This window comes from Schistocerca nitens, chromosome 2, assembly GCF_023898315.1.
Source record: "Schistocerca nitens isolate TAMUIC-IGC-003100 chromosome 2, iqSchNite1.1, whole genome shotgun sequence".
Classification (NCBI taxonomy): domain Eukaryota; kingdom Metazoa; phylum Arthropoda; class Insecta; order Orthoptera; family Acrididae; genus Schistocerca; species Schistocerca nitens.
Window position 1 is genome coordinate 191,798,050 of NC_064615.1, and position 25,456 is coordinate 191,823,505.

The 25,456-nt window shown below is 38.9% G+C and overlaps 1 protein-coding gene across 15 annotated transcripts in view; it reads left to right on the top strand.

Moving 5' to 3' along the window:
- LOC126235879 (broad-complex core protein isoforms 1/2/3/4/5-like) overlaps positions 1-25,456 on the top strand; it is a 514,245-nt gene that overhangs the window by 51,840 nt on the left and 436,949 nt on the right. For all 15 annotated transcript variants that reach the window (XM_049944791.1, XM_049944789.1, XM_049944794.1 and 12 more), the window contains exon 4: positions 7,675-8,311. In XM_049944791.1, coding sequence (XP_049800748.1) covers positions 7,675-8,311 — 637 coding nt within the window. The remainder of the gene's footprint in view (positions 1-7,674; positions 8,312-25,456) is intronic.

A 25,456-nucleotide genomic window follows, 5' to 3' on the forward strand; every position in this document is an offset into this window, starting at 1 on the left:
TCTCTCTCTCATACAATTACTTGCTATCATGTTCTCCAGGAATATATCAATCTCTTACTGTGCATAAGAAGAGCACTGTTGTAATAAGTGTTTATTTCTGTTTCTCTATATGTTTTGTTTGATATAATATCTTATGAAATATGTAAGTTGTTGGTTGTTTTTTTGTTGGCACCACCAATGTAATGCCTCAGCAGCTGCCACTGGTATTTACATCTCACATTAAGATCTGTCCCTACATACATAAGCGAACAATAGCGGTATTCTCTGCATTCATTCTTTCATTTCTGCACATAGTGTCCCAAAGGAATAAACTCAAGGAAGATAAAATGCTGCCTATCATCTTAAAGCCATTGTTCTGACAGACATAAAACAACATTTTCAGGAAATGTTCTAATTCTACTATTTTGATTATAATGCAGCAAATATTTGTTTGCATTACAGTAAGAGATTTATTTTTAACATTTTCCCTTTCTAGTGTTACTTTTAGCATCGAGCTCAAGTGCAAGATGTTAACAAACTGTTTTCATAGACAGTTTTATTTCATTGTAGACTTTCTTTAATTATATTGCTGACACGATCAGCTATGAACCTTTTCCTTCACAGTTTAAATGCATGCCATGCTTAGTGTGTAGATTATAATGAAGCTTATTTATACCCAACTAGCTTATTGCCTGCACCTATAATGGTGAATTAGTATGTCACATGTACCACGAGTTTCAAAAGTAGTAAAGGGGTTTTAAGGCTTTATAGTATTTATTAATTCAACTTATAATTATAAACAATGTGAGGGTTATTTCAAAAGTTCTGCACACTATACGACAGAACTGAAGAAAATAATTTAATTTACAAAATATTTTACATGCCTTCCATGTAATCTCCATTCTTGCTTATGACAGCTTCCCAACGTTTTGGCAACTCTGTATTCTGGATGGGCACCTTCATTGTTGAGCTGTCTTGTTACTTGGCTCACCTCATGAAAAATGAGGACATAGCAGCAACATGTCAGGCCTTCTTTGATGAAATTTCAGGCACAAAGCATTTTGCAGAAACAGCTTGTAGAATGTGCCTGTCTCAGACAACCCCTGGGGCACTCTATTTGTAGCTATGACTCCATTCATGTCATTTTCAAAAATGCCAATCCATAAAATTTTTATTTTTTGTTGTTGATTTGTACCATATAGTTCTACATTCCCTGAAAAGGAGAGATTCCACTTTTAGGTTGAACAGGTTTGATAAACAATTGAAATTTTTTCCATACATAAAACATGTTTTATTACCACATTATCACATAACAGGCTCGTAAAAATCAAAAACTAGCCTTATTTAACATAATTTTAGTTTTGAAAAATGTGGAAGAGACTCATTTTTCAAGCATTTTAAATGGTTCCAGAGTGTATGTGAAAGGTCCAAAGACTTCAATGTTTCAATTTATACAACTTCTGCGCACTCTGTTTTGTACGGAAATTAGCCAGTCAAGGAACTAAAAATGTGTTCCACTGCTTCAGTATCTTCCTTTGATATAGAGGGATGCTTTCCTGTTGAACCAATAGGAACTGGGCTCTTACAATCTTCCAAACATTGTGAATAGGAAGTGAGCACTGATGGCATTGTTGCTGTCCTTCAGCTGGAAACCTATGTCCAGCAGCTGGTCCACGTGGTAGCATAAAGATCACTACAATTTCGTTTAACTCGTAACTCATGTCTATAATCTCTGCAGTCCACCAGTCACAGTCATACACACATGCCACAAACATCCCCCTTCTCAGGTTGTGAATCTGAATATTATCCTGCTGTTTCTGAGGTGTTGGCCAAACGAACGAAATTTCTCCTTTCTTGCTCTTTAAAGTGCGTGCAATATGAGTTCGCACATCACTTTGAGTCCAGAAGGTGTCCTCTGAATTCCTTTCACAGTAGTAGTTTGTTTGGACCCTTCTTCTTTTTTCTGCTTGCGGAATTCTTCGATTTCCTCTTTGGACAAAAGAATGAGGGCTGTGGATGTGTAAGATTTCATGACTCTCGTAAAATCCTCAGCATTCTGAATCACAGCTATATTTGGTCTGGAAAGATTACGGTGCTTCAGCAGGCCTTCCTACACCATCACAAGGCCCCTTCCCGTGACCAGCACCACTGTACACCCAGTCAGTTGGCACAAGTGACTTACTCAACTCAAACAGCTGGTAACAATTTTTAAAATGACTAGGATCACCATCAGAAATAATAATGATCTTCTCTGCCCCTGTTTGTAGTTGAAGAATTTTGCGCATTACTAGCAAAGCACGTGCTAAGCTGTGTCCTGTGTCATGACTTATAACTGCAACACTTGTGGTCTTGTTTTGAAAATCTGTCACTCCTGTAAAAATTGAAACCTGGTCATTACTCCAATGATACCCACATACTTCTTGTGGGAGAATTACAGACGAGTTCTCAGCAAAATCACAGTTAAGCACTAAACATTGTTCTTCAGCCTGTATACACCCTTTCACTTCTGCAATGAGTTGTTGTTGCAATTTCTTCAGATGCTGGTGTGTTACTGCTTTCAGTGATCATTTACCAAGTTCATCAATGAAACTGTCAAAGGCAACAGTGTTCTTAATTAGTTTATTTTCCTCCCATGTCACATATGTAATTTCTGCAGAGTTATCTGCTATGTCTCTTCCAGGCCAGGTGTGTGTAAAGTTTCGAGGGCAGTCACAACATTCTGGAAACAAACAAGTCTGTCGCTTTACGTCACAGACCACTAATGACTTCACACACCCAACCAAGGTGTCCTATGTCAAGTGCTCCAGTAAGTTCTTCAAAGTTACCACACAAAGTTCAAAATTCGCACAGTACGTACATAAACAGACATCTCTAGGTGGGTGTGGAACTACCCATTTAGGTCGTAGTGCATGAAATTTTGATCTTCCAATATGTGAAGTTGTATAGTTGCTCTTATAAATTGCAAAAGTTTCTTTAATACTGTGAGTCATAAACCTCTTCACTTTCACAACTTTTTGACCTTCAGCTGTTACAGTTATGGTTTTTTTCGTTGGCACTCTGGCGAGAACAGTCCCATTATCTTCCAGATAAAATAACTGCACTATTTGAGCTTGAGCTGCTTGTACAGGATGACCATAATAGGGATCTGGTCTTCCAAAGACTCCTTTTACAGGCCTCACATTTCCTGATTTGTCTACCATATACTTTGATACTGATGGGATGTGGTTCAAAATTGTTTCCTTTGAAAATGTCTCTGGAATAATAGTTAAAACTTGCACCTTTTCACTGTAGGATGCACAATATTCAACAGCTGAATTGATATTTGTAAAAAATTCGTGGCAAGAAATGCAAGAGTGCTTTGGCTCATTTTCTTCTGAAGATGGAATTTCTGCTTTGAAGAGTGTGGTCAGTTTTGCTGTAGTGTATTTGCCCATAGCTTTAGTAATTTCTCTGTGCTTTCTTGATGCCTTGAGCTTATGACTCGACTTCACTGACCACGGTTTCTTAACAGGACTAACACCTACCTCTATAGTTGACTGATTCAGGGTGTTTAGTTCTTCCTGTATCTGCACCATATTCACCTTGTCCAGATACTATCATTGTCGTTATTGTGTCAAAACATTTAGAACACAAAAAGTCATCACTGGAAACATCTTCACATTGGAACAGTCTTCAAATAAGAACACTTACTCCCAACCTGAATGAAGTCAATTTATGTTTGTCTTATGTATCACTCTTTTATGGATACGCAAAAAGTTAGTAACACTTCACTCCCCTGTGGCCCCAGTCAGAAGACATTTCAAACAGTCCTTTTCACAAAACCCACTGCAACTGTGTCAAATGGCAAATTCCTCATGAAAACACAGAACTCACTGGATGGTCTCAGATTTCTTAGAAGCCTCTTCAGTAAACAAATTAGCGTTGAACAACTACAATACCTAAGCCGGCAGTGAACAACCACAACAATAAGCTGACAAGAAACTACAACAAAGTGTAAGAAATAACTGCAACAAAGACAATAGAAATAAGCATTGTAACAAAATAATTAGTAAGAAACAATTTCAGTGAAGACGTACGTTACCATTCAAAGTTAAAAAAGATTTTTTAAAATAAAACCTGTCCAACTTAAAAGTGGAACCTCTCCTTTACAGAGAATAAAGTACTACATGGTTCTAATCAACAACAACAACAACAAAAATCTAACTTTTCTGGAGTGGCATTTTCGGGAGGGGGGAATTAAATTTAAATTATAGAGAAAAAAGTTCAAAAGGCAACAGTAAAAGAATTTTGACAGATTTGTCCAAACGGAGGATATCATTGTAATCATAAAGCAATTATGTTTCTAATAAAAAAAACTCTAACAAAATATCTAGAACTGTTACAGAGGTACAGCATTTAAAAACTTGTTCCGAAATTCGCATCTTCAAGATGGTGTTCGCAGTGTCATCTTTGGCGGCCTGTGTCTCAGGGCAGGAATTTTTGTGGAGAAAACAAAAAATATGTGTTTCTTACTTACTCCTGAATTTTAACATATGCTAAATTCAATAACATCCAAGACTATGTAGGTAACCCCCCCTGCCTGAAGTGTTACGGATTATGCCTACTGCTGTAATTAACATGCTGTACTACCTTGTGTGTGAATCGTTCCTAGCATTGCTGTCAGGCACCATATATAACATAACGAAATATATTTATTTTGATGTTCTCTACCTCCTGTAGTAATTTGAATGAATAGTTTTGTAACACCCTGTATATTTTCCAAAGCATTACATATACAAGTAAGATTGGTGGATGAAGCGAACCATAAACCCACCGAGTTTACATTTTGCACTCTTCGATGAATGCCTCCTCTGGTCACATGACAAGTGTCCAAGCAGTAGTCAAGTTCATTCTGTACCATGAGTAGCAACATCCTGTTGATGGTCACCACAACAGCATTGATGTGTTCTTCTAGCTGTTCAGGTATTCTTGGCACTGAGGGTGGTTGACTAAACATGATCATTAATGTATCCCCAAAAGAAAAAGTCACATGGTGTTAGGTCAAGTGTCCTGGGGAACAAAGAGAACTGGACCGGTATCAGTGCACAGTGCTCTATTTTTCATAATTCCTTCTGGTCTATTTTCCATAATTCCTTCTGAATGTATGCTGCACTGTTATAACAGATAAACATCTTACATATTCCAACACACACAAACTTTTTTCTTGCTTTGTCACTATTTTGCAAAGACATTGCACTCGTAACCTTCAACTGGTGGGCTCAATGCAAACTTGGTGAGTTTATGGCTCTATTCATGTACCAGTCAAGTGTGTACATGTAATACAGGTTGAGCACAAAGTCTTGCCCTGATTGTAACAATTTATTACAGAATAACCGTTTGACATAATAATTTACATTTGATGCCATTACATAGGTTAGTGTTACTAGTTTTTTTTTTAAGACCACTTATGTTAGTAAACCTCAACGTATGCTCCCTTGGTAGCTCGGAGAACGTCGAGGCAGTATTCCAGTTCCTGCCAGGTGTTTTGTAACATGTGTTCTGTCACAGTACCCACAGCAGCTTGTATCCTAGCCGTCAGTTCATCGATGTCAGCAACTGGTGTGACGAAGACTCTGTCCTCGATATAGCCCCAGAAAAAAAAAAAAAAAAAAAAAAAAAAAAAAAAAAAAAAAAAAAAAAAAGGTCAAGGGGTCTAATGTCTGGAGAGGGGAATAATTTCCAGATCAGTGGACTGGAAGGCACGGTCCAACTCCCGGCCACCCCGCTCTCCAGAGATTAAGCCTCTTTACTTCCTGGGGCTATATCAAGGACAGACTCTTCGTCACACCAGTTGCTGACGTTGACGAACTGGAGGCTAGGATACAAGCTGCTGTGGGTACTGTGACAGAACACAAGTTACAAAACACCTGGCGGGAACTGGAATACCGCCTTGACTTTCCAAGCTACCAAGGGAGCATACATTGAGGTTTACTAAGGTAAGTGAAAAAACTAGTAACACTAACCTGTGTAATGGCATCAAATGTAACTTATTATGTCAAACGATTATTCTGTTATAAATTTTTATAATCAGGGCAAGACTTTGTGCTCACCCTGTACTTTGAAAAATATAAGATTTTGAAAATGAGTAAATCATTTGTAGCACCTCTTTATTAATTGATAGATTACTGGATGTTAGCTGGGACATATATGCCCATATCTCTTGATTGCTTGACTTAGAAGCTTAAATTATTTACTCAGCTTAAATTATTTACTCTACCAAGGGACCATAGACTGTAGTATGTGACATAAATTTCAACCTTTTTGCTTGTATGTGTTCCTGAAGGAAGGGAGTTTTAAAATAGAGACAAAAAATTAAAAAAAATAATTATTATGTGATAGAATTATAAATTATCAATGGGAAGTATGCTGTAGGTTTTGATGAGTGAGTTTGTGAGTATTGAAATATGTGGCATAAATGTCTGTATATTTTGACTCTGTTGGCTTAGATGCCAATGGACCATAGACCTTAGTATTTGACATAAATTTTAATTTGATACCTGTACCTGTTCCTGAGTAAAAGTGTTTGTAAGTCAGACAGACAACAAAATTATCATTTAATAGTTCCGATTTTACCGACTGAGATTCGGAACCCCAACCCTGACCAAAAACTTGCTTGTGAACAGTACATGGAAGATACTTCCATCAAATGCAAAGCAACATTGGATGTTATCAGACAAAAGAATTTCAAAATCCACATAGAAGACATACTTCTCGATTCTGAAGAAGTGATTGGTTACTTCCTGGAGGGGGCACATACACTAATTACATGTGTCTATGTTGTACTGAATTTGGTTATTGCTTGTGTGTTGATAGATGCCTCACAGTGTAGATTAAAATTTTACTGTAAATTATGTAGGTTTTTCCTCTAAATTTTGTATGCAATTAGGTGTTTTACGAGGAAGTTTGCTACATCCAGAATAGAAGTCCTATGGATGAACAACAACTTTCAAAAACTGAACAATAATGTAAACATTTTGCTGGCAGCTATTCAGCGTTCTAGAGATTTCAAAAAAATGGTTTTTCAGAATTGTATTCACAGATGTCCACTTTACAGTAAAATTCTGTTACCTTAGCTTCAGTGTAGTGCCTGCATGAATTAAATGGCTAATATTCTGTGATCGTTTTGACCTTTTTTCCGTTTGACCTTTTTTTCCATGAGTCACAGTAACAATGCTTCTTGATCATGGGACCTATAATTTGGTTGGTTGAATTTGAAGACTTCGTGAAAGATAGCAGCAGCAGCAGCAGCAGCAGTAGTAGTAGTAGTAGTAGTAATAATAATAATAATAATAATAATATGTTAATTTGTAATTAGTAATTGGTAAGGAACTGGGAGATTAGCTAGTGATACACTTTGAATATTACTGTTGACCTTAAGGGAAAGAGGAGAGTTATATTTATGTGCCTTGCATTACATTATAAAATTAATTACTTGATTCTAATTTGAAAATTGTTATATTTGTGTCGTGGTAAGTAGTGAGCCTTACATTTTTATGATGCTTTGTTTAAGTTTATGTTGATGAGTAACTATCTGGTAAGTGTGATATGTAACCTATGACAGTGATATTTATGTCAGAAGTTGTATCTAAAGTTTTTGTAACGTTTATTTAGAAATAATAGGGGTGCAGTTATGTAACGTATTCAAACTTTCTACAGGTGGACTTGACGGACTCTCCTCCACCACCACCGCCACCACCACCAGTTCATGAGACTGAAGCCTCTGTCAGTAACAGTGGCCATATTGGGCTCTTGCGACACAACAGGCAGCGTACGTCGTCTCCGCGAAGTCCCCCTCAGGCTCCGGCCTTTTTTCCCACCACCTCTAATATAGAACGACGCCCGGAGTCACCACCTAATAAACGCCGCCGTTGGTCATCTACTCAGCAGCCAATCGCAAAACCTGCTGCAGTGTCTGTGACCAGTAGGAAATGTGACGATGAGGGAAGTGGGTCCCCACCACCACCACCTTCTCCAGCCAGAAGGCCAGTTACGGATCAGACCCCAGACACCACTGAAATTGTGCCACCCACGCCAAACCCTCCCGTCAAAATGGAAATGCCCGATTATGTTGATGAATCTCGGACTCGTGCTGATCAGGGTCAGATGCCCAGTGGAACAGCTGTCGAAAATGACTCTCTTGCGAGCATGGCACAACTTGTTGCTGCAAAAACTGAGGGTGCTTCATCACCAACACAAGGAGTGAGTTCGGCTCCGCCTGATTTGTCAGATCTTTACGGAGGGAGCTCGCGGGATGCGGGGGCCACTTCGGACAGCTTATCTGCTGTTGAACTGTGTAAGTACATAGTGTCTTTGTGTGTGTGTGTGTGTGTGTGAGTGTGTGTGTGTGTGTGTGTGTGTGTGTGTTTGAGAGAGAGAGAGAGAGAGAGAGAGAGAGAGAAAGTGGTGTGTTAGAATTTCAAATATGTTTTCAGTGCTGAACTTAAAAACTAATTCATTCCAGAAAAAAAAGTGGAGATATTCTTGTCTGCTGTTCTCTTCCGGAAACTGGTTTTTATACATAAGTCAATTTATGTGTAATAAGTGCAAGGACAGACTTATATGTGACATGCAAGGTGGCTAGTTACATGCAGTAGTGCCATGGTACTGTGCAAGATCATCTATAAAACAGGAGATAGTGTTTCTGAGGCAGATGCTGTGTTCCTTGACTTCCAGGAAGCATTCATTAGGATTCCATACTGTCAACTAGTGAAATGAAAAAGAGCTCACAGAATATCAGACCAGTTTTTTGATTGACTTGGAGATTACCTACCGTACATAACTTAGCATGAAAATAAATTGTAAGATATGAAAGTAGCATGATGAATGCTCCAAAAAAGTGCTATATGACTGCAACTGTTTGCAACATATATAAATGACATGTGGGCTGACATCAGAAGCTCCGTAAGAATGCTGTATATAGTGTAGCCTCAATGCCAGAAAGTTGTAGTGAAGCGTACAAAGAGTAGCAGAGGCCAAATGCTTGATGCTCAGATCAACAATTGGTCCTAAACTCGAACATGTTCAACATATTGTACATAAATATGTGGATAGAGTCATCATTCTTTGATTACATTATTGGTGATCAGTCATTGAAAGCAACGTAAAATATCTTGTAGTAAGCATTTATAGCAATTTAATATTGGGCAAGCACATAACACAACTTGTAAAAAAGGCTATGTCAGACACAGATATATATAAGACAAACCTTCTCTTAAATGCATGCCATGTGGAGATCAAGCTGGTAGTATCAGAGAAATTTGAGCCTATTCAGAGGATTACCAATAGCTGTTCTTCCCAGACACCATTTGTGAATGGAACAGAAAGAACAAGGAATGGTAATGGTAATTAACATGTTCTTCACCTCTCCTTATAAGGTGGCTAGCAAATTTCAGATGTAGCTATAGGATGTTTACTCTTCGGCACTTGAAATAAATACAGTCGCTGGGCACATCTGTTTCCTAACAGAATGAGACTTGATAGGGTTATACTTCAGTTTCAAAATATAAACCTATCAAGACACTGATGTACTCTGAAGCTGTGCTATGAAGTGTTAATATTTGATAGTTTTGTGCTATGTAAAAATTAGAAACATATGAGAAAATAAAGTTTGTGGCGTCAGTCTTTGTATGTGTATAATGAGTTTTAGTACTGTTAAGTTTTAGTTACTTTATGTTTCATGGATCAGTGACCTTTTACTATGCTGAAAAATGAGTCAATCAGTTTATAAACTCAATAGTGAGAAATATGGTAACATGCTGACAATTTATTTGTATTTTACACCAATTTTAAGCTACATCTATGGAATTAAAAATTAATTAAACAATGGAAAATTCAGAATTGAGTGTACAGACGGCGTCTACCTGCTTATGTCACCTAGGTGACTGAAAGGTGTTCAGTTGAATTTGCCTGCTAATAGATTAAAAGTGTAGACCAACAGTGTCCAATCACAAGTCTGGTTGTCACTGAACTTGGTTAAGTTGTGACTGTTTCTCCTGTTTGTCAGAGAGGCGAAATGACACTGTTGTTGATGACCTGACTTGGATGGTGATGTCCAGCATTGTCCCCTCTTCATGTTGTTTGGGAGGAATAGGTTGTATCCCAGCACTAGCTTCACCCTCTCACTTTTTCATAATCAGTAGAAGCAATACTGCAGTTGACACAAGATTATCACAGACCTGTGTGCTAGACACATGCACTTGAGATACAACACTTACACTTCATGAAGAAAATGTGATATTATAAGCAAAGTAAGAAATAGATGAGTAGTAGTCCCTGGGGTATGCCAATCAGTGATTCTTTACAAATGTACTTGTTTTCCTTCACATTATTGGATCGCAATAATTATATTGTCACTTCAGATTTTTATAACAGTTTACATTAAAGTGTCAAAATAGTGTATATAATGTAATGAATTTATTCACTTGTGACAAAACTATGCAGTCAGTGATGGTATAGAATTTCTGCAATAATTTATTTATGTTTTCTATCATAATTGCGTGTGTCGTGTCATTTTAAAAGGATATTTTACCCTTCTGTTAATATTGTAAACGAATGAATATATTGGGGTGGTGCACACGTTCGTAGCATTTTTCCGTAAGTTTAATAAACACAACAATACACATTACTATGACTTTACTCATTAATAGTTTAGTCTCCTTAACTATTTACAAGGGGGCTGTCAATGCTGGGGTAACATTTCGATTCCACAACTGTAGGAATCATATGGTTTTGAAGCGAAGAACTCGTCGACCCATATTCGAAGTGCTTTTTCCCTCCAGAAAGGTGTTTCTTGAAGATTGTTCGATAGATTGTGAACAACGTGGAAATCTGAAGGTGCAAAGTCGGGTGAATATGGTGGGTGTGGAATGATTTCCCAGCCTAACTCCTGTACAGTATTTTTTGTCAGTCTAGCAGAATGCAACCAGGTGTAACTTAGAGTAACATTACTTCACGCAGTCTTTCTGGTCGTTGTTCATGGATTGCGTCTTCAACGTCTCAGCTGTTGATAATAAATGTCGGCAGTGGTTGTTTTGCCTCAGGGAAGCAATTCATAGCACACTGTCGCTGTTCCACCAAATGCATATCATTATGTTTTGTGGATGCAAACAGATCTTCTTATGGGGAGTTATTGCGTTTTTTGGGTTCAACCATTCCTTTCTTTTTCTTATGTTAACATAAAGACATCATTTCTTGCCACCAGTAATGATACAGGTTAGGAATGGTTGATGTTTTTCAAGAGCCATTTGATGATGATGAAGCAGAGATGTAAATATGCCCACCCTGCTGATTTTTGTGATTTTGGGTTAGAGCATGTACTACCTATACACCCAATTTTTTAATGTTCCCCATTGCATGCAAATATCGCACGATGGTGGAAGGATCACAGCTCTTCACACCTGTCAGTCCTCACGGATCACTGTGGATTAATGCGTTTAAATGATCTTAATCAAGCCCCAAAGTTCTTCCTGAATGTGGAGAGTGACTAATGTCAAAACAGTCCTCCTCAAAACGAGAAAACCATTTACTTAGTGTGCTCTGTCCAATGGTATTATTCCCATACATGATGCAAATGTTTCTGGCTGCCTCTGCTGCTGTCACCCCTGTGTTGAACTCAAGCAGAAGAATATGTTGGACATATCCCTGAGCTAACAACGAGCATCAAAATGGATACAGGGATTGGTGAATACAAGGTGCCATATCAAGACTGAATACCATAACTCCCAAATCCCCCAAAAATAAGTGAAAAATATACCTATTCAAAAAAGCAGATAAAAATTTGTTTGACACCTTCCTGAGAGACAATCTCCACTCTTTCCAGATTAACAATCTAAGTGGCAGACCAGGTGTGCCTCAAATTCAAAGACATTGTACTGACAGCAATTGAGAGATTAATACCAAGTAAATTAAAAAATGATGAAGATGATCCTCCCTTGGTACACAAAAGGAGCTGGAACACTATCGCAGAAACAAGGAAAAAAGCATACCAAATTTAAATGAATGCTAAATTCCCAAGATTGACGATCTTTTGTAGATGCTCAAAATTTAGTGTGGACTACAATGCGGGATACGTAGAATAGTTTCCCCAATGAAACTTATCTCAAAATCTGGAAGAAAATCCAAGGAGATTCTTGTTGTATGTAAAGTATGCTAGCAGCTAGACAATCAGTACCTTCTCTGCATGATAACAATGGAAATATTTTCAATGGCAGTGCTGCTAAAGCAGAGTTACTAAACACAGCCTTCTGAAATTCCCTCACCAAAGACGACAAAGTAAATATTCCAGAATTCGAATCAAAAACAGCTGCCAACATAAGTAACTGAGAAGTAGATATCCTCGGGAGTAGTGAAGCCTCTTAAACCACTCAATAATAGCAACTCTTCTGGTCCAGACTGTATACTAATTAAGTTCCTTTCAGAGCACGCTGATGCAGTAGCCCCATACTAAATGATCATAACTGTTCGTTCGAGAAAAGATCTGTACTCAGAGACTGGAAAGTTGCAGAAGTCACACCAATTTTCAAGAAAGGCAATTGGAGTAATTCACCGAGTTACAGGCCCACATCATTAACATCAATTTGCAGCAGGATTTTGGAACATACAAAGGGAGTTCAAAAGGTTTTGCACAGTCGTCTGTAATTTTTTTATTTTTTGCACAAGGAGAATGAATTTTTTGTGAACATACTTGGAACATTTCGCTATAAGTTGGTATATAAAAGTATTTCCTTTCATTTACACGTGCGCCGTAATGGACCGTGAAGTAGATGTCAGGTTGCAACAACAGTTGGTTATGGAGTTCCTCTTCAAGACCGGTGATGACTCTTCCGCATTGATTCACATGAAGTTGCTCACTGTTTATGGGGAGGACACAGTGGATCGCAGCAGTATCCAGCGGTGGTTGCAGAGGTTTAAAGAAGGTTATTTCTCTCTACTGGACAATCCACGATGTGGAAGACCATTGACAGCATGTGAATAAGACCATTGATCAAATCATCCAAAATGACAGATGTGTGACGACACGATAGCTTCCTGAAATGACTCATTTGTCATTGGGTAATGTGGTATCACTGGTACAGACACTAGGGTTCAGACAAATCTGTGCATGTTGGGTGCCTAGATTATTGACAAGAGAAATGAAAACGATGAGGAAGAATGTGTGCGAGGGTCTCATGAAGACCTTTACTGAAGAGTGGAAGCAGTGTTTTGATGGCGTCATTACCTGGGATGAAACATAATTGTCTCTGTCCGAAACAGAGAGCAAAACCCATTCCATGGAGTGGCGTCATCTGGGTTCTCATCGGAAGAAGAAACAAAGACTTTCAAGAACAGCAGGCTGGAAGGTGATGGCCTCCTCCTTCTGTGATCAATGTGGTGTCATTTTCATTGACTTTTTGGAACCTGGCCCCACAATTAACCGGGACCATTACTGTTTGTCATTGGACAGGCTGTGACGTGCCATCAAGGCCCATAGACCACAGCCTCAGGATCAGCTCATCAGACTACACCATGACAATGCCAAACCCCATACAGCCCTTATGATGCAGGAGAAAATCAGGGAAATGAGTTGGAAAATAGTTCCTCATCCTCCCTACAGTCCGGACGTGGCTCCATCTGATTTTTACCTCTTTGGTCGTCTGCAGGCCCACCTGCATGGTAAAACGTTTGATCGTGAGGAAGACCGTATTTCCTGTGTCAAGCAATGGTGTATAAGTCAATCCCCAGAATTTTACCAAAGTGCATTTACATCATGATAAGAACATTGGGCCAGATGCATCACAGCTGATGGAGGCTACATTGAGTATGCTCAATGTATAGCTAAATGTTCCAAGTATGTTCACAAAAAAAGGCCTTTACAAATGTCTGCTTGTCTCTGTGTATGTGCAGGTGGATATGTGTGTGTGCGCGAGTGTATACCTGTCCTCTTTTCCCCCTATGGTAAGTCTTTCTGCTCCCGGGATTTTCCAGTCGTCCCAGGGCAACAAGACCATTTGGAATTCGTGCCAAGCATTTGCTTGAGTCCCTTGGTGTGGAGCGTGTGGCCCCCCAACGACAAGGTTTTACTCGCCTGCCTCCCTGGTTGCTCCAGAGGCCCAGCGTCCTTTTCGACTTGTCGGAGTACCGGAGGAGCTGCACTCCTGCGTTTGTTTTTACCTCCTTATTTTATGATATTTTAAACCAGCATCCTGACCATGTACCAGTATTTACGGATGGCTCTAAACAGGGGGACTCTGTTGGTTGTGCTGTTGTTTTCCCTGATTGAGTCGTCAAGTTACGGCTTCCTGCGGCGTTTACCATCTTTGATGTCGAATTGTTTGCGATCTTGCGGGCATTGGAGCAGATGAGGTGTGTTACCAGTCTTAAGTTCCTCATCTGTTCTGACTCCCTGAGTGCCCTTCAGACCATGCAACACTTGTACCCAGCGGATATGGTCATCCAGAACATCCATGATGCACTACTCCACCTGCAACGGCAGGGGAAGGAGGTTTCCTTCTGCTGGGTGCCGGGGCACGTGGGTATTAGGGGCAACGAACTGGCGGATGTGGCTGCCAAAGATGCATGTTCCCTCCCTCACGTTGTTGAATGTGCCGTCCCCCTCCATGCTGTTACCTCCCTCCTGCGTTTTCGTGTTGTGCATCAATGGGAAGAGGAGTGGCTGGCAGTCGGTGACAATAAGCTGCGTCTAGTCAAGGCCACCACGCGGCCATGGCGTACGTCCTACCAGTCATGCAGGCGGGATGAGGTTCTCCTCACTCGCCTCCGCATCGGGCACAGTCCCTTAACGCATGGTTTTTTACTCTGGTGGGAGGACCCCCCAATCTGCAGTGCTTGTGGCGTCCAGATTACTGTCCACCACGTTTTACTTGACTTGTCTTTTATTCTCTGACCAGAGGGCGGTGGTTTCTTTGCCACCGGATTTGCCCTCTGTTTTGCAAGATGACGCAACGACTGTCGTTAAGGTCTTACGGTTTTGTGTCCTGTCCAATTTGTTGCCTCGGATTTTAGGGAGAGGGTTTTAATGTGCTGCTGGGTGTCTGGCTCACCCAGGTTTTAGGTAAGAGGTCAGCCAGTTACGATTACCTCCTTGTTTCCCTTCGGTTTCTGTTCTCTTTTCCTTGTGTTTCCTTTCCTTTTTAGTGTGTTCCTTCTCCTCTTGTTTTGCCTCCGTATGTGAGGATTTGGAACTGCGTCAGGTCTGTGTCTTTTAGCCGTTCTCCTTGTTCGCTGTTCGTCTTAGTCCCTTCACTGCATGTGTTCCTGTTTTTATGCGTTTGGGCGCTGATGACCACGCTGTTTAGCGCCCGTAAACCTCAAACACACACACACACACACACACACACACACACTGGAATGACTCCTTACGCTCTCCCTTAAAACCCACATACTTTCGTCTTTCCCTCTCCTTTCCTCTTTCCTGATGAAGCAACCGTTGGTTGCGAAAGCTTGAATTTTGTGTGTATGACAAGTAGCCTTTAATCAAATTGTGTGCTTATGGAATAGTGTCTGAGTTATGTGACTGGATTTATGATTTCCTGTCAGAGGGGTCACAGTTCATAGTAATTGATGGGAAGTCATTGAGTAAAACAAGTGATTTCTGGCATTCCCCTAGGTAGTGTCACAGGTTCCTTGCTGTTCCTTATCTATATAAACGATTTAGGAAACAATCTGAGCAGCTGTATTAGCTTGTTTGCAGATGCTGCTGTCATTCATTGTCTAGTAAGTCATCAGAAGATCAAAGCAAATTGCAAAATGATGTAGAAAAGATATCTAAATGGTGCAAAAATAGGCAATTGGACCTAAATCCACATGAGTGTTAAAAGGAATCTGTTAATCTTCGGCTACATGATAAATCAATCAAATCTAAAGGCTGTAAATTTGACTAAATACCTAGGAATTACAATTACGTTAAATTGGAAAGATCACATAGAAAGTGTTGTGGGGAGGGCTAACCAAAGAATGGGATTAATTGGCAGAACACTAAGAAGATGCAACAGGTCCACTAAAGAGACTGCCTACACTACACTTGTCCGTCCTCTTTCGGAGTACTGCTGTGCAAGGTGGGATCCTTACCAGATGGTATTAACAGAGTATATCGAGAAAGCTCAGAGAACAGCAGCATGTTTTGTATTTTTGAGAAATAGGGGAGAGAGTGTCGCAGACATGATACAGGATTTAGGGTGGACATAATTAAAACGAAGACATTTCTCGATGCAGTGGGATCTTCTCGCAAAATTTCAGTGACCAAAAATATATGGAAAATATTTTGTTCACACTGACCTACATAGGGAGAAATGATCATCATAATAAAATAAGGAAAAGACATAGCTGTTTGTTTTTTCTGTGCGTTGTTTGGGAGTGGAATAATAGAGAAATATTGTGAAGGAGGTTCAATGAACCCTCTGCCAGGCATGTAAGTGTGATTTGCAGAGTATCCATGTAGATGCAAATAAATGTTCTGATTTCTCGACATGACACTCCATTTCTAGCATCCACAGCTCCACTCACTATCTCCAAATGACAAAATGACATTATTATGTAAGCTCAGATAGCAACAATGAGCTACACATAAAAAATGACAATTAATAAATAAACCCATAGCTGGCAGAATACCAACAAGCAAACCAGAAACACTACAAACTTTAAAACCATTCTAACAGAGTCAGTTTTGCCTAAGTGTCATGAGTGTGTAAAATCCATCCTCAGATTTCATGTAAGTGATTATTTTAAGAGCTTGGTATACTGACAACAGCCTCACATACATTTACTTTCTTACGAAGTGTGTCATGAAGAGCTACTCTTGATTTAAATGTAATTGTAGCATTAATAAATATAAAGTAGGTACAAAAACAGTAGGGTCCTTATAATTGCTCAGAAAGAACCGAAGTATGCAGTTATTAAAATATTTAATTCCATTCTTCTGGATTAAAGGTGTTGCTTCACAAAGAAAATAGCTTTAAAACAAATTGAAATTATTTTGGTATTACAACTCATAATCTCAAATTTATGAATAGTTAATAAATGTGTGATTTTGTTACACTACTAAATTACACCATATACTGAGATAAAAATAAAAATTAAAATACGTAGTTGACCACCAGCCTGCATCCAAATTTTACAGAAAAAATCTCATTTCTTAATTTACTGACACATCTCACATCATTGTAGTGAGTTTTCCGTATTGGCTCTATGGAATATGCAGGTAACTATTCTGCCATTGTAAATTTGTCAACACATGGAATTGAACATAGAATTTCATGAAATAAGCAAAGGAACATTTCAGTGGGATGTATCTCAAATAAGGCATGTAAAAACATTGTTGCATGTACACAGTTCAAGCTTAGTTGTGGTTGACAATGTGGTAACATATGATAAAAAGGTAACAATCCCATCTTAAGAGCCAATTTGACACACAGCCATCCATCGTATGTGACCTGAAGAGCAGGTAATGATCTGAGGTTCCTAAAATAGTTCGCAGACTGTCAGTGTCTGGAGGTGAGGTTGAGTCAATAAACTGCTTGGAACATTCTCAGCCACTAACTGCATGTAAAAAGAACAAAGTCGAAACTTTCCAGATTCTCCAGTCTCTCTCCAAAGAACTGTAATGTCCACTGGCATACAGTAGTTAATTTTCGTCTTGATTGAATGTGCTCAAAGGGAAACTTTTTTTTGCACTATGTTATTATAGACAGAAATGGGTATAAGTACACACATTTAAATGTCAGTTGTGTTCTTAATGTTGTGTTCTACAACTCCTGAGAATTTGTTAAACGGTTAAAACTATTATTCCTGGTGGATCAATTGTTTTAACCTTTAATGTTTAAAGTTCAATTTGATTATTAGCTGGTGAATTGAAAGCAATTATTTGAATATGCTGTTGGGTCGAAACAATGTTTCTTCTCACATATTATTAAAAAAATCCTGTGATTTTATAGTGTGTCATAGTTGAAAATCAACTTTCTAATGTTGTTTCCTATGGCACCTGTACCTAATTAGGTACCACAACAGTCCAGTAATCATCCAAAATTATCCAGATCATCCATATGTGTCACAACAGTAATGGCTCTATAGCACTTACTTGGGGTACTCTTCAAATCACATCTACATTTGATGCCTTCCTCCCCCCCCCCCCCCCCCCCCCCCCCGCCCATTTAAAATAATACATTGAGTTCTGTTTGCTAGGGAGACACGAATCCAGTCACAAAGCTGGACATGCATTTCATAATCTCATTTTTTGACACAACTACTTAGGCTTCCACGGCCGGTGTCATGACAATTAAAATTCCTCTGGATGTTGTACCATGTCATTGTATAAAATACTTTAATTATGTACTGCAAAACGAACATTTTGACTTTATTACAACGGCCTTCCTCAGTCTTGCCCTGTGGAAAGCCATTACAATATGGTCAAAATGTTGCTTTTATAGTTAGTAATGAAAGTATTTTATACAGTTACGTGGTAAAACACCCAAAAGTATTTTAATCATCAGTCTCATGTTTTGTTCACTATACAAGAATGCAGAGCTGTATTGCATTGTTTCTGAGTTAGGGAACACAGTATCAACCTGGGTGCTGTCGTCTGTTGTCCTCTGTATCTCATTGACAGATAGAGTAACTGGAAGTTTACAAGACTACTGCGTGTGGAATCTATGTCCTTTAATACAGAGGAGATTTTAGGTCATGTCAAAGGTTATTGTTGTTGTTGTTGTTGTTGTGGTCTTCAGTCCTCAGACTGGTTTGATGCAGCTCTCCATGCTACTCTAGTCTGTGGAAGCTTCTTCATCTCCCAGTAGCTACTGCAACCTACATCCTTCTGATTCTGTTTAGTGTATTCATCTCTTGGTCTCCCTCTACGATTTTTACTGTCCATGCTGCCCTCCAATACTAAATTGGTGATCCCTTGATGCCTCAGAATATGCCCTACCAACCGATCCCTTCTTCTAGTCAAGTTGTGCCACAAATTTCTCTTCTCTCCAATTCTATTCAATACCTCCTCATTAGTTATGTGATCTACCAATCTAATCTTCAGCATTCTTCTGTGGCACCACATTTCGAAAGCTTCTATTCTCTTCTTGTTTAAACTATTTATCGTCCATGTTTCACTTCCAATCATGGCTACACTCCATACAAATACTTTCATAAATGACTTCCTGACACTTAAATCTATGCTCAATGTTAACAAATTTCTCTTCTTCAGAAACGCTTTCCCTGCCATTGCCAGTCTTCATTTTATATCCTCTCTACTTCGACCATCATCAGTTATTTTGCTCCCCAAACAGCAAAACTCCTTTACTACTTTAAGCGTCTCATTTCCTAATCTAATTCCTGCAGCATCACCCGATTTAATTCGACTACATTCCATTATCCTCATTTTGCTTTTGTTGATGTTCATCTTGTATCCTCCTTTCAAGACACTATCCATTCCGTTCAGCTGCTCTTCCAGGTCCTTTGCTGTCTCTGACAGAATTACAATGTCATCGGCGAACCACAAAGTTTTAATTTCTTCTCCATGGATTTTAATTCCTACTCCAAATTCTTCTTTTGTTTCCTTTACTGCTTGCTCAATATACAGATTGAATAACATCAGGGCTAGGCTACAACCCTGTCTCACTCCTTTCCCAATCACTGCTTCCCTTTTATGCCCCTCGACTCTTATAACTGCCATCTGGTTTCTGTACAAATTGTAAATAGCCTTTCGCTCCCTGTACTTTACCCCTGACATCTTTAGGGTTTGAAAGAGAGTATTCCAGTCAACATTGTCAAAAGCTTTCTCTAAGTCTACAAATGCTAGAAACGTAGGTTTGCCTTTTCTTAATCTGTTTTCTAAGATAAGTCGTAGGGTCAGTATTGCCTCACGTGTTCCAACATTTGTACGGAATCCAAACTGATCTTCCCCGAGGTCGGCTTCTAACAGTTTTTCCATTCGTCTGTAAAGAATTTGTGGTAGTATTTTGCAGCCGTGGCTTGTTAAACTGATAGTTTGGTAATTTTTCACATCTGTCAACCCCTGCTTTCTTTGGGATTGTAATTATATTCTTCTTGAAGTCCGATGGTATTTCGCCTGTCTCATACATCTTGCTCACTAGATGGTAGAGTTTTGTTAGGCCTGGCTCTCCCAAGGCTGTCAGTAGTTCTAATAGAATGTTGTTTACTCCCGGGGCCTTGTTTCGACTTAGGTTATTGTACGTAAATATAAAATGAATTCCACTGTTCTACACCTGTTATAGAAGGAGGGCTATGACCTTTTTGCTGCACTTGTCTGTGTGGTTGCTTTTCTTTAGAATGGGTGACCTAGGCCTTTGTCTATTTGCCTGCAACTGCTGCTACTACAGAGCAAGTTATATTGCATAATCTACACAAGAACATACAGGTATAGATTTATGAAACTATGCTGCCTACAGGTTTGTACAAATATAAAATCATGTAGGTAGAAAATTTGCAATATACATAATTTGAACAATGATTTTAAATTATTTTACTCTTTCCACAAAGGTTCAATGCTTATAGCTAACGAATCTTGATATATCGATCACAGACAAAATAGAATATAAGAAAGAGAACTCATCAGAGATTGGGAAGCATATGTATGGAGATTAGTGTGTTTGTGCAACCACATATAGAACACAAAGTTTCTCAAGCAAATGGTTCAGTTCAAAGCAGACAGAAAAAGGCTTTGTGTATTAGAGGAATTTTGTGGTGTAATAAAATGGGCTTCTTCAATTTCACGAGATTTTGCAGTAAGCAGTTTTACTGTTGTTCGGAGAAACTGCTGGAAAACAGCAAGTGGTTGGCATCTCCTTTCTTCTGATAGTCACACAAAGAATTTTCCTCGATACCTGTGAAGGATACATGGGAAGGAGTTGAAGAATAGCTGGTATGCATTTGTATCAATATAGTTATCAGCCTCCTGCTTTCCTGAAGTTTTTGAAACAAGGGGTTACTTTTAATTACTGGCTGGATTACAGCGTAGTATTGATCATTATGGCAGACTGAAATGCGCCAGTCCGCTGCAACTTCTTCCTCGTACAGTTGCCACATTCATAATTAAAAATAGGAGGATGGCAGACTGATGTTCGTTAGAGGGCCAATAACTCTGCCTTCTTTCATCGTGATCGACCTTGTCATTATGGATCAATCCTACAAGCCGGCAGCCATAGAAAGGACATTCTTATACCTCTTCATTTATTTAGCAACGATTCTCTTATGAGTTCCAGTATTTCAATATGTGTTTGACTCTTCCACTTCGAGTTTTCAATAAATTGCAATACACTTTTTGAGTCTAACATGTCAGCAGGTTCTGATGATGATCAAAGTTGAAAACCTCTCAAATACTATCAAGTTCGGGATAAAAATTGAATAATGAGGGGGCAGACAAAACAGCTTGGAATATTTCAGTTTGGGGGCAAGAAATGCACATTCTATAGTTGAAGTCTTGATGTTGAATGCCATTGGTATACTAGTGAACAAAGTGTGGCCAGTGAAGATAAATCCGCACTGAAGCTTGAATAGATTGTGCCAAAGCAATTTTTCGTATGTTGGTAGTAATGAATGAAGTTCCAAATGGGGCTATGTATAAATCTGTTCGAATCAACATGTTTGTGGTACATACTAAGTTAGTGCTGCCTCTACCAAAAGACAAAAAATCGTAATTTCTGATGTAGACCTTATGAGCAGAAGTTTGTCTCCTATGTCTCATTGGAGGGTGATTAATCTACTACTGTGCAGCTGACTCTTGTAGCAAACACGTTTTCTCACAAAGTACGGCATCCATCATACAGCAAAGGTTCAGCAGCTTCTACTAGTAAGGCGCTTGTAAGAACTAGTCCTATTGTTCCAAGGGTTATTCACAGGCATAGGAGTTGTACTATGTCCAGTTTATGAAGTGCACCTTTAGTGGGATTATGGTGTAAGAAGCATCCGTAATAGATAACCGAGCGGACTTGGCATTTGAATACAGTCGAGAAATGCAAGGGTCTGCAACCCACCAAGTTCCAGCTACAGATTTCATTACATTAATCCTCTTTTCTGTTTTCACAAGATATGTGATCAGCCCATGTTAAGCGCATGTCAAATATGATACCTGAAAAATTTTGCTTTAGTGACCATGGGAAGGAGAGACTTCCTAATAAAATTCCTGAGCCGGTCAGTCATGTCCTTTTGCAGCTGAAGTGAACTACAGAAGATTTCTCAGTTAAAATTCTTAGGCCATTAATATTCAGCCAGTAGATTATCGTGTAAATGGCCCCGTCTGATGTCAGGCAAAGAGATTCAAGAGATTGTTGTGTAGAAAAAAAAGCGTAAATCATCTGCATACTGGAGAGTTTTAATGCTTGGTGAAATGATGATGTCCTTATCTCATGTGTATATTAAAATATGTAAAATATATGAAAATAGAAGAGGGCTGAGCATTGAGGCAGTCCTTGTAATGTTGTATGAAGACTGAGTAATTTGTTCTGGAATCTTACATGTTGTTAATAAAGAAACAGTACAGCTTAAGTAGCAAAACATGAATTTTGCAGCAGAAACAAAAAACTGTATAGAATACCTGATTCATTTTGTATGGTTACTAAATTTGCATTGTAGCACTACAGTGAAATTTTGGATCATTCAAAAAGTGCAACAAAGAAAATAATATTGTGAAAGTTTAATAATGGCATATACACAGAACTCTCTCAGTGTTTATGGCAGGATATGTTATTTGCATGGTATTTGTTTGTCAGAGTCTCCTGTGTGACCTACTGCTTTTACAGTGTTTCTGGTGCCTGAAAAGTTGGTTACAACAATGTTTTGGAGCATTAATTATTTTATTGTATTTATTTATTTTATTGAAAGACTTCACAGAAGCAACTTCAATAGCACATACCGTTTGCATAGTCCTGATACTGTCTTTACATTTCTTCAAGAAAAAAATGCCAAACGCCATTCAAGCAGCAAGAAAGAACTACACTGCACTGTCGTTCCTGAAACAGTAACTTGCAAGGTGATGTTCACTTGTAAAGATTATTGTAATAATTTCTGTGATAACCCTTAGGAAGAACGGCTTTAAGTTGCATTAAATGATTCTATTTGGTTTTCTTGATTTTCAATCTTTTTTTATATGGTTTTGGGAAACAAGATTTTCCAAGAGTTATTCTTAGACAGAAAGTGTGCTTGCAGTAAATAATACCATTTGGACCCTACTGCATCGCGCTTAGGTCCATAACTTTAGAATCATTTTGTTACAGCTCTTCCAGGCCTCATTGAGTTGTACAGCCAAACATTTTACATAGTCAGTGAAAAAGGAGCAGTCAGGGTTGTAGACTTCGTAAAGTTGTGCCTTTTTTCTGATCACTTTAACAATCAAGATGTAATGGCTAGGAAGTGTACCTTCACATCCTTTAAGCTTGCACTCAATTGAACTGTGAACTGAGCCACGTTCTATAAGACTATGACCTTCCTTCGTAAACTTTTGCATAGTCCAAACTCAAGTGTCAATCACTAATCTTAAGAGTGTTTAATACTATTACATTTCTATTCTGATTTGTGCAGCTGTCAGAATGCTAGATTACTTGGACAGGATTTTTCTTAATCTTTTGAACAGGGTGTCCGTGATGCAGTAGGCAAAACCTGCTGCAACCAATTCACGTATCATTGAACCAGTAACATACTGCATCATGACTTTCAAAAGTATGTTGTAAAGTTATGAACAGCTCATTTTGTTTTATAATAAACTGCACTTGCATGTAAAAATCGAGCTAATTTCGTGGCCTGTATGTCTGTATTGTACACTGAGCAGAGCTTCTGTTGGATATCTTCCACATCCAGATCTTTTTGCAACCTTGGCTGTTCTTAGTTTCTGTGTGCTGCTTCCACGTCTTGACTTGTTTCCAAGCCTATAGTTATGACACACATCACACTGGTCTTTCTTGGAGGGAAATAAGCTAACGTTACCCTCTCCGAAAATCAAGTTAGTGGCCTGACTTAATGGTGGAACTTTCTACATATTACATTTTTCCTTGTAGAGTCCATACAGCTCCTGTTTGCATTGTGGAATAGGTTCAGGGTACAGCTTGGAACAGGATTTCCTGCAGTTGCAGTTCTGGAAGGCAGTTCAGGATTTTTTTATGAAGGTTCTTCCATCTTTTTTCTTCATTTGATTTATTCGTGAATGTTAAGACTGAATGTGGGGGTTCATCCCACGTGTGGAATTATTTACCAATATTGGACAGTCCATTCTTTAATACTTAAGATTACCGAGAAACATCTTTTTGCATACTTTATGTTTTCTCATCTTATTCCTCAAATGATAAACTAGTGTGCCTTTTTCTCAAGGATTCGCCATAAAATTCGTGGCCTTCACTTTCAACATCTGTGCTTTCATTGTCTTCCAATAAATTGTCTGAATTTTCTGGTAAACAGTGAACACAATCATGTAGCAATGAGTGTAAAGGAATAGTGACGTTGTTCTAACTAGGAACACAAGGAAACACACAACTGTAAAAGAGATACAGTTGCTTGGTTGATTTGGGGCAGGGGACCAAATGGTGAGGTCATCTGCCCCATCAGATTAGGAAAGGATGGGGAAGGAAGTAGGCCATGCCCTGTCAAAGGAACTATACCGGCATTTGCCTCAAGCAATTTAAGGAAACCATGGAAAAACTAAATCAGGATGGCTAGATGTGGGTCTGAACCGTCATCCTCTGGAATGTGAGTTCAGTATAGTAACCACTGCACCACCTCGCTTGGTGAGATACAGTTTACTGGGTCATAGTGCGACATCAACAAGAATGCAATGAAAGTAGTTTACACATCATGAAGACATTTAACATTTGAGGGCCCGAAGGCTCTTGGCTGCCCTTATGAAGATGCTGTCCGCATCAGGTGTCGCTGGTGTAGTACTGTGTGACGGGAGACCTGATGACGGCGGTTGGCGACTGGGCTTCTCCTGATGACCGACACGGGCAATTGTGTGCATGCCGTTTGGATGTTGTAGAATACTGAACTTCCTGTAGTGGCCCAGCTTACGCACACTGTGAGTGGTAGGTATAGTAATTGGTGGGTTTTTACAACAATCTCTATTGGCAACTGTGACTTATGTTTCTGTTTGGGTGTTCCTGGATACAGCCAGAAAAGTTTCTAGATAACAAATATTTGTAAATCAGCAGCAGAGGATCAAGGTTGAAGCTCAAATTAATGTATTTATGATAACTGTGATATCAGTAACATTGTTACACAAGAAAATTAATCTGTGTCATTAAATGATGAAGGAATATACAAAATTAATTCTTGTTTTGTGCATGTTACTACTTTTCTCACCTTTTGTTCTTCCTGCATTTACTGGAGAACATAGAGTTAACTGGGTGTTCAAAAAATCTTAGGCAGAAATGATTAAAGCAAAGAATGAGTGAAGTGTGATGGTCTGATTCATATGACAATAAAACAACTGTGATACTATTGAGTTTCATAG